Source organism: Aptenodytes forsteri, unplaced genomic scaffold, assembly GCF_000699145.1.
Source record: "Aptenodytes forsteri isolate BGI_AS27 unplaced genomic scaffold, ASM69914v1 Scaffold287, whole genome shotgun sequence".
Lineage (NCBI taxonomy): Eukaryota > Metazoa > Chordata > Aves > Sphenisciformes > Spheniscidae > Aptenodytes > Aptenodytes forsteri.
In genome coordinates this window covers 824,156-834,814 of record NW_008794854.1, presented here as the reverse complement: position 1 = coordinate 834,814, position 10,659 = coordinate 824,156, and the positions used below count along the sequence as shown (strand labels likewise).

General features: G+C 39.1%; 1 protein-coding gene across 1 annotated transcript in view; it reads left to right on the top strand.

The window, feature by feature from the left end:
• The window catches only part of EPHA6 (EPH receptor A6), a 397,911-nt gene that overhangs the window by 379,983 nt on the left and 7,269 nt on the right, over nucleotides 1-10,659 (top strand). The window contains exon 13 of the mRNA XM_019470822.1: nucleotides 3,481-3,630. Within this exon, the coding sequence (XP_019326367.1) occupies nucleotides 3,481-3,630 (150 nt within the window). The remainder of the gene's footprint in view (nucleotides 1-3,480; nucleotides 3,631-10,659) is intronic.

Here is a 10,659-nt window from a genome sequence, read left to right as displayed (position 1 = left end):
ATTATCCTAATTTGAAGGTGGGGCATTGTATAAACAGTAAGTATTTCATTTATTATTTTCCCAGTTTGATTAAAATGTAAAAAGACGTGTCCAACATTAGTAACACTGTTTATTACTCTAATCAGAAACAGGAAATATATTTTCAGCTGCTCTAAGCCTTATGTGTTCTTTTATTATGCATGAGCAGCTATTACTACTGTTCAGTCATATACATCTCTTAAGGTAGTCATATTGCAATCTCTGCCTTTTGAATGGCTTTCAAATAAATAAAACAACTTTTTTGCATAAAAAGATATTCTGCAAACATAATTAAGTATTGACATTTACATTTTTATGAATATAACATCTTCATATGTAAGACGAATCCATTGTATAAATTTTAGAGGTTTTGCTTCACTTTGTCATTAGAGCCAGCACAAATGAATTTTATTTTACATTACAACACTGAACACATCTTATGCCCTTGAACGTGAACTGCTTTGAATTTTGTTAAGAGTCTGTTCTCCAGTCTCATTTTCACACTCAATGAGCCACTACTGTTTCAGTCCAAAAGGGATCAGTCAGTAAAGCTGTATCACAAAACTAGTTGTAGAGTCTAATCAGATTCTTTAAAACTCATTTATATTTAGCCAATAGTCACAAATCTAGCTGCAAATGCTGCTCCAGTTATGACCTCTTTTTTGAGTATAATTTGGGAATACATAATCAGATTTATGAAAAGGACACACTTTAAAAAATAATTTTCCTATTATGTTATCCATATTATGTTATAGACATTAAAAGTAAAATCTATAAATATCCAAATGCCTTTTTTTTGCATGTATAGATTTGTGTTTTCCCTACAAGTAAATATTTAATTATTAACATAAGACTTCTCATTAAAATTCAAAAAATAATAAATGATTAATAAAACCCTCCAAATTAGAAATCTGGCTCATAGTAAATTTGTTAATTCATCAGTTTGTCTTGATAAACAAAGTCTTATAGTAACACAGCTATCTAAACTGGTAGACTTTTTTTCCTGTCATCTCCTGAGATCTGTGACAAGGAAAGAAAATATGGAATTTTTTCTTTTGCATCCTCCCTCAGATGCTGGTGCGGCACTCCAGAAAGTATCTTGAGTGGACATAAAGCAAAAGGCAGCAAGGGGGATTGCTTGGTAAGACAAGGTTTAGACAGTGAACTCTTGTGTTGGATCAAGTGTATCATCTTCTATATCATTTGCCAGCCAGGACTGGTAGGCTGCTGATGAGGAAGGGCTTTTAGGGTTGTCAGGGCAGTGTCTCTTGTGATAGGGATCAGCGGGAATGTTGTTTACCTTTTTCAAAGTGCATGTGTCCAGGTCCAAAGGAGGAGTTAAATGCCTACCATGACCCTGTGACTTAGGCCAGGAAAATACTGATTGTCCTCAAAAATCTGCAGAAGCCAGGGATCTAAGGATGGCATTACATAAGTTTGGCAATAAAATGTTTAAAAATAAAGGACTAAACCTGACCCGTAAAAAGGATAAGGCCCTTAACTCTGTGGTGTGAGGAGATATTTTGAACTATACTCTGCAGTTGGACCCTAAAACTGTCTGTTTCTCAGAGGACACATCCTATTGGTTGGACAGCCCAGTGTGTAGTGTACATTTGGGGCACTGAATATCTAAATCTTCCACTGCCTCTGGAAGCTTGGGCTCACGTATCCCACCAAAACACCACTGCAACTAGACCATGAGATCAAACACCAAATGGTCTTACCCAATTTGTTTAGAAGGTTTAAATATTCCGGGGGGGGGAAGAGAAAAGAAATTAGGCTGGTCTTTTCCTGGAGAATGTCCTATCATAAATCTCTTTGTCATCGTATTTCTCCATTCTCATACCCAAAAATACTTGTAATTGCTTCCCAAGTGGAAGAGCTGTACCAGGAAGGGACTAACAGCATCACACCCTGCAGTGCTGGCTAGGGCAGGCTCAGAGATGGCCGCAGTTGGGACATAAAGTTCTTTGCATCTCTGACATGCCAGGGGAGTGATCTGACCACCAGGTTACTGGATTAAGAAAAGGGGGTAGGAGGGTGCTTGGGCAAGAACACAAAATAAAGTATTACCTTTACCTTACTACTGCTAAAATCAGTAGGTGGTTTCCCCCTGACTTCAACCACAACTGAGCAAGCAAAGGCTTTAAAAAAGCAGCTGCAAAAAATGTAACATCATACAAAGGACAGCTTAATTATCATACAACATAAATGTTAACCATACATTTTTCATCAGCAGGTGAGGCTCAGTGATGAGAGGTTAGCTTACTGGCACATCACCACAGACTTTTTGGTAGAACAAGCATCATCTCAATCAGTTGAAGTCAGGCCTCAACAACTTGCAGACAATTTTTTATATATTCAAAGCAAATTAACTGAGATTTACATACTTGTTTTTAACTGTGGCTTCTCTTCAATTGCCAAATGGATGTTCTAGTTCATTTCTTCTTTTGTTGCTGTCAGAAATACAATTATAATGCCGAGCAGCATCTATTACTGCTTGTTGAAAGCAACTACTGCTAAGTGAGCTCAGCTCTACTGACTGCCTCCTTCTACCATCTAGTGGCACCTTCAGCATACTACTCTCTGTCTCTACTTATTTAAAGAGTTATATGGAGAATGATAATAAATGTATACTTTTGAAAAGAGAAATGTATCTGGAGAAGAAATACTTTGCTGTGAAAAGGGAAAACAGTTTTTATACATAAACTATTTATGGGAGAATAGACCAGGTTCAATGGTATAAATTATTAATGTCAGAGAAAAATTCTGGATACTGTGGTCTTGTAAAGAGTATGTCAGGTTTGTTGATTGAATTCTTACAGATTTTTTTTTTTTTGTGGTAGCACTTGGACTTTAAGTTGAAAGCTGCAGAACGAAACTATTCAATATCCTAAGGAAACGCCTATTAGAACACACTTGGTTTGCTATTTACCTGGATATTTAAAGGGCACAACAAAAATTTAAAGAGATTATCAAGAGTAAAGAATAATAGAAAGGCTATAGTTTCCTTTCTGCTTACATAATTTTATTAAGTGCTTTCAGTGCTCCATTTTGCAATAGATGTTTGTATTTCATTTAAGGAAAAAGAGATTAAATGTCAATGTACTAGGAATTTCAGGCTTGGGATGTTTTCAATCAAAAGGCATGTTCTGACTAATTATATCACTCTGAACAAACATGAAACATCTAAAATGCTTTCTGTTCTTTGAACTGAGATGTCTTTTTTCACAAAGTGCTGTTTTTGGTGAATTAGACTACAAATTAAACCAAATTTTTATCAAATTCTGAAAAAGATATATTTCTTCCTTTCCACTTGCAGCAAATTGACAAGGCAAATTCACAGAAGGCAGAAGGTAGAATCTCAGCATCCAGGATAACTTTTGTTTTCTTTTCTTTTCTTTTAAACATTTGCTGTTCTGTATTCTGGTCGTATTGATAAGTTGTCAACGTATTTTCCAGGGTGGAAAAATCCCCATACGATGGACCGCTCCTGAAGCTATAGCTTACCGGAAGTTCTCTTCAGCAAGTGACGCGTGGAGCTACGGGATTGTAATGTGGGAGGTGATGTCCTATGGTGAGAGACCATACTGGGAGATGTCCAACCAGGATGTAAGTACTGCCGAGGACTAATCTGCTAGTTGTTGAAACGTTTCTTGAAAATTATTGCCACTTCCTGCCCTGTTTTGCTTTCTCATTCACTTTCTAGGCTGGAACCTCAGCTTATTTAAATCAGCATAACTCTATCAACTTCAGTGGGATAGTTAACTTATGAAACCTGAAGACCTAGCCCTCTCTAACTAAAACCTTGACTAGCTTCCTCCCATGGATTAAAGACATGTTACAAAGAGTCATAGCCAGCTTGCCAGGTTCTGATGCTGACTATATGTGGCTTTCACCCAAATCCCTGGGAATCTGCATCAGATATGCAAGTTGATGCAGTTCTCAGTCAAGCTATAAATCAAAACTTGAGGGAATACTGGAACTATTCCAATGATAAAGTTGGCCCATTATCTCCAGTACAGTCTGACAGTACCCTTCAATGGGCGTACATGGTTAAATTTTAAAAGAGTTAAGCTGCCATGAGAAATGTATTTGCCAATTCTCCTTTCTAAGAATTAAATGTATTCTGTTTTCCTCAAAACTATGTATAGGCTTAACCACAGTGTGGGACAATAGTCCTCCCTCATAACAAAGTTATGTTTTCCTCTGACTTTTTTTTGCAAAAGTTGTGGCCAAATAAGCCTTCCCAATTAAAAAAACACATTTGCTTCTAGCTTGTCCTAGAAAATGAAGCATGGGAAAGGGGGAATGCTTTCTTCTCCACAATTTAAATTTTCACTAATTCTCTTGTTTGATGGATCCCCATGACAACTCAAACGGGTATACTCAGTCTTCACACCAGCCATCAATCTCTATGTCAAAATGCAGAATATCAGCGAACCTATCTTAACCTCTCTCATATATGTGCATAGAATACCTCTGCATTGGTTCTGAAAAGTTGACAAGACTTTTCCCAGATGGCTGTTTTTATATTGTCGCTAAGTTATTCAGCTGTTCAAGTCTGGTTGCTTGTTAAGGCTGATCAGTCATTTGGGGATAAGGATCTGAGAGAGCTTTTCATTAAAAAAACATCATTTCAGAGTGTTTCAGGAAGAAAAGAAAAAAAAAAAAAAACAACCAAACCCACCCAAAACAGAAAAGAATAGCGGAACTAATAAAGCCTTATTTCCTATAGATTTGTACTCTACAGTCTCAGCAGTACTATAATCCTACTTCTCTCCAGCATTTCTCTTGTGAGTTTAGCCTTTGGAATTAGACCACCTCTTCTGTACATCATTCTCCCCTGACAATGCCTACAGCCTCCATCCCTGCTCCACACGTCTACCTGCCAGCAGCCCAGCTCCCCGCTGTGCTCCTTAATTAACACCAGGTATGGGATGATACATGCTGTGCCTGGTTTTGAGCTATGCTTCTGTTGATTGACCAGGCAGTGGGGGCTGGTTGCCCATCTGAAGAGAACAAGCAACCACTGAGCTGAGATAGACCTTTTCTTTTCAGTGGAGACATTATTTTGGTACTATCTGAACTATAAACACATCATGGATCTACTGTGAAATAAGCAGATAAGCCCAGTAGGCTCAATTCTGTTTCTCACAGCTAGCAATCTGTTGGCATTTGAGATGCTCTAGAGTGATGAAGATGTCCACATGGGGCTGACACAGGACATGCAGGAGACCTGGGTCCTTCTGGAGCAACAGCTGAAGGCCAGACAGGATACTCTAGGGAGTCTAAAATTAGACACCTAAGCTTAGACAACTGAATTAAGGCTATTTTTTCCCCAGGGCACAGTGTGAAATCATCTGTGTATAGATTTCTCATATATTTAAGTATGTCCTACAACCAACTTTATGCCTCTGCCCAGCTGCTGATTCTTACACAACTTGTTTAATTTGATTGAAGTGGGCCAATGGGTTCAAAGTTAATAAAAGAGAATGAACAAGCAGACTCCGAACAACAGTATGAGCATCGCAGCCTCAGCACCTTGCCCAAACTGAGAGCCACTTATCAGCTCCTGAACTGCCACAGATTACAAACACCAATTTAAGGCAAACTGCCATTGTTTTCCTTAAAAAAGCCACATTGTAAGATGTGGTGTTTTAGGAGCTGATTTCTAAGGAGTTAAGGCAAAAGGCAAACTGCCATTGTTTTTCCTTAAAAAAGCCACATTGTAAGATGTGATTAGGAGCTGATTTCTAAGGAGCTGGGACATCACTTCAGCCTTGCAATAGCAGAGGGTGCTATTCTTGAGCTAATCTGTTCAGAAGCAAAGCTGAACACAGCCATGGCAGTATCGGCCTGTTCATCATTAGTATGCTGTTGCAAAACCTGATTACTCTGCATTGCATGGAATGCACTTTGTATCAAAATGCATGTATAGCCTCAAATTTTCTGCCTTCCCAAACTAATAGATGCAATGGTTAATTTCACTGTGAGACGCCTTTTAATGGGAGATTGTACAGAACAAGAAACTGGGAAAAAGGTACTAGCAAATCACAGAATCACTCAACAGCTGAGGTTAAGGGACCTTTCAAGATTGCCTAGTCCACCCCGCCCAGCTCAAGCAGGGTCAGCTACAGCAGTTTGCTCAGGGCCGTCTCCGATCAGGTTTTGAGTATCTCCAAGGATGGAGACTCTACAAGCTTTCTGGGCAACCTGTGCCAGTGCTCAGTCACGTGCACAATAGAAAAGTGTTTTCTTACGTTTTGATGGAATTTCATGATTTTCAGTTTGTGCCCCATTGGGGCACAAACTTGTCCACTCAACGCTCCCCGAGTAGTAGGTAAAACGTCCACGTGTACCTTGACAAGCAAGGCCCACTGGGCAGTTACTTTTTCCCTTCCATCCCCATTAGCACTGCCTGGTGGAGGGACTGCACTGTCATAAACGCAGAACTGGCTCACAGTCCTTTCTGCTGTTGCCCCTGTCAGTTGCCACTGGCACATCCTCTGAGCGTATCGTGGGCAGTACTCTTTTGCCTGGTTTTCCTCACCATGTAATTGGTATTTCATTTCTGCCTTCCCTCTGCAGCACCCCATTCATGGTTGGTTTTTTTAGAGATTAAAGAAGCCCATGAAGCCAGAGATACTTCTGAACAAAGTCGGCCCTACCATGGTGCCTGGCTTCTGTGCAGTGCCAGTGCTTCCAACTGCAATGTCACCTCTCCGTAACTCTGCCTCTGCCCCTCATCTTGCCAATCTGCTTATCTAGCTGCAGGTGATGGGCAGCTGGTAGTGACTGCAGCTTAAGGAGGTGGGGGGAAGAAGATGCTTTTTTGCTGTATCATCGTGTCCCACTGTCATGCAATCTTGTGCTACAACATGGGGAATTTCAGTCTCTATTCCAGTTGTGAGTGATTTCATCTGGTGTTGGGTCAACACTCTATGAAGAACCCAACTGCTATCATCTCTTTTACTTCTCCTGTAATCATAATCCTTCTCCTCACACCGGCTCCATTACCAGCCCACCTCCTGACTCTCCCACTGCTGTTACCGCTAACTGGGAATGGGGGGAGAGAGAGACTTCCTATCAAGTCCGTTTGGCCCCACTATTCACCTCCTGGGAAGAGGGTTTGAATGACTGGTAGGACCCTCACATAGAGTCCCAGTCGCCAGGTGAGAGTAGTGCACAACACACACCTTCATTCCAGCTGCCTTTCCCTTTCTTTGAGGTGGCTTCAGCTGTCCTCTTCACCTGTATCAGACCCTACGACGGATCTATTCAAGGCTACGCCAGCAGCGAGAATTCATAAAGTGACCCCTCCGTTTAGAGTATATTAAATATTCTGCTACAGCATGAAGATAGCAACATTTATTTACTCCTACATCCAAAACAGAAGTATCTGTTAATACAAAATAATGATGCGGGCCCTATGGATGCTGCTTATGCTAATGATGCTGACTCCTGGGGGCTTTCCCTGCAGTTCAGCAACACACAGCACAAAGGACTCCCTTTCTCTGGAGCCCTACCCACAGGCTTTCAGTACTGAAATGTTAACAGTGAGCGCCTGTGACCTTCTAAATACATTTAGTGACTCTAAATGTCATTGGGAAATTTTAAGTTATTAGACATACTGTAAAGTTTCCTTTGCTGGATATTGGGACATATGTTTTAGTACAATAAATTACCCTGAATTCACATGAGCTTATTTCGCAGAAATAATAGACTTTCCCAAAGCTCAGTGATACTGTACATATGGCAGGGAAAGTAACAGAGAGGGGCATGCACTAAACAGATTCATAAAAGACATTATGCAAACAACTGTTGATAAGGTCTTACATAAGTATAGTCAGAGGTTCTGCTACAACAAAATGTCTGGCAACATTAACGTTACAACACTTACTGTGTTTTGATCACGGCAAAACTCTTCTCTAGTTAGCAATAAAATATTTATTGAATCGGGTGGGGTTTTGTAAAGTACCAAAAGTTTTCCAAGCATAAACTCCACAGAGCCATTTTTTCACATCCCATTTTACAAATTGCTTTTCTAGTGAAACAACTTTGGGAAATTAATTCACTTTTTTAGACCACGGCTAAGTAAGTGATGTTTTGAGTGGCTGCCAGTTAAATGTTCATTTCTTGCATGCATGACATAGAAGCCAATGATATGCCGACCCCTACCAAAAGGGAGGCAATGCTAGGAGAGGTGAGTTCAGCGCTGTCTGATGTGGTGCCTATTTGCCATGTGAACACATCTTCAGTCAAATGAGCAGTAGGGCTGACTAAGTCTACCGAGGGTCTCTTGTCCAGCCCCTCAGTCACGGAAATCAAAGCACAAGGAGCCAGCACAGGTAGCACAGAGTCCGAGCTGATGCAAAGAGAAGTGTTAAACTGATACCTGTCACCTAAATAAACCCAGTCTGATTTTCAGACACGACAACTATTTGTAAGTACGCATCAGGTCAGTGCAAGCCAGAGAGACCCAACACTTCTGCAAATCCAGCGTCCTCTATTTATATTCCTAAGCAGGGATTTGGAAGCTGAACTTTAGGCAACTGAGTTTGAAAATGTCTCTCATAAATTTTTTAATACTGTACGTGATATAATTTAGAGTCTTAAAAATGCTATTAACTTTGAGAAATGTTCTTGTTTAAGTAAATAACCATTTTATTATTGTGGTAAGTCACTTCAGACCTGTGTTGGTGCTGATTAATGCACTTCTTAGATGCGTGGCAGGCACCAGAGGTGTCCATTAATTAGGGCTGCTGCACAGTCTGTCATGTCTTATCGCTTAATTAATAAATATTAGCTGAGATATTGAACTTTCCAAGGAAACTAGTGTACTGATGAACAGATTATACTAAGAGCCTGGCTTGCTAATGCTTATGTGAGGAAAGGAAGATTTATATTCCATGCATTTGGTCTGTAGAACAGCTGTGAGTGAAGTCTACTGGGACACCTGTTAGAGGCCACTTTATAAATTAGTGCATGTTGCAGAACTACATTTAAAAAAAAAAAAATATATTTAATGGATTGTAATCAATATGCAAGAAAACTACTGTAGCAAACACAATAAAAGTCCTTGCACTTATGAAAGTTTCTTGTAATAGCAAAAATAACTTACCCTAATACAGTTCTTTCAACCCATACATATCAAAACACTTGGCAGGCACCTGGGACTGGCTCCATACCACGAGGCATGAGCAGCTGCCTCTCCCTCCTGGTAGATTTTTCAGATGTCAGCAGGACACAGGGACAACATCCCTCTGTACTTTCTTCTGTCTCAGTCTCATTAAAAAGTCTGTCAGTTAACTTTCGAAAGCAAAAATCTATGTTACTGTTAATAATGAAACTATCAGAAGATTACAGCTTAATTTTCAGATGCCATTTTTGCCAATATCAAATTATTTTGAAACTAAACATGCATAAATTTTATGTAGAAGTCCATAAAATATTTTCACATAATTTTGGTATCATAATTACTATTTAATAGTAACTCTGTCTTCAACCTTTACAGCTATGTCTAACATCAAACAAAAATGATAAAATATATTTAACAGGCTCCAGTGTTTAATATCATCTGCGTACAAAAATATATAAAAAGAATGGTCCCCTTTATAGACATAAAAGCCTAAGCATTAAAAAGCATGGAAATAATTAGCTATGTTAACTGTAAAAAATACCCCCTTTCCCTTAGAGTTTATATTCTCACCTGCCAAAAAGCATTACCTGTAAAAATACACCCTGCCCATTTTACTCACCCTAATACTGACCCGCAAGACCTTCTAATGAGTTTTAAACATAGTCATCGCTGAAAAGAAACCTACAGCCTCTTTCTCAGTGTTTGATGGCAGCACAGAATATTTGCATGTTTTCTTCCTTTTGATACCCATCAAGCGTTCGTCACAAAACCAGAACTAGAGAGCAGTAATCAGCCTTTTTGTTAGCAGACTCAGGGCTTCATGTGAATAGAAACTAAGTTAACGTTCCTATTCTTTCAGGTTGAAATAGATGGGACATTGATTTGCCAATGTGGAAAGAGTTACGCTGGTTGCTAGAGCTGTTGCTATATCCTTCTTGTAGATATAGACGTTTAGACCCTTTCACGATTAATGTGGTGCTTCTCCAACCTTTAAACCAGCAAGGAAAAAGGCATTTAAAAAATGTTAACATGTATAATCTTTATACACTATATAATATATAATTTTTTTTCACCAAGAAAAATCTAATACTTCTTCCCTTTTAGGTATATGGATATCCAATTTCTCTGTTCAGAGAGAGGTGCTGTGCAAGTAGCAACGCAGAGCTAAAATAAATAAATAAATAAATAAGGAACTAAAAAGCTCTAATTCTTCCTTTGAGACTTGATTCCCCTTGCAGTATTAGACACTTATCACATCTTTACTCTTGCTTCTGAGACTCTAAAAATAATACTTGCTTCACAAGGGATACTAATGAGGCAATATTTGCAGTTTATTTTTAAAATGTGCTGGTATTAATGAGGAATTATAATTATCCCAGTACCAGCTGGCATTTCTCTTCATGAAATGTTCCTTCTGAACAAGAGAGGAAACAAAATGCACTGTAACTTCTTTTCCAAATATATGGTAAAATAGAGCGTGTCAGAGAAAATATACTATC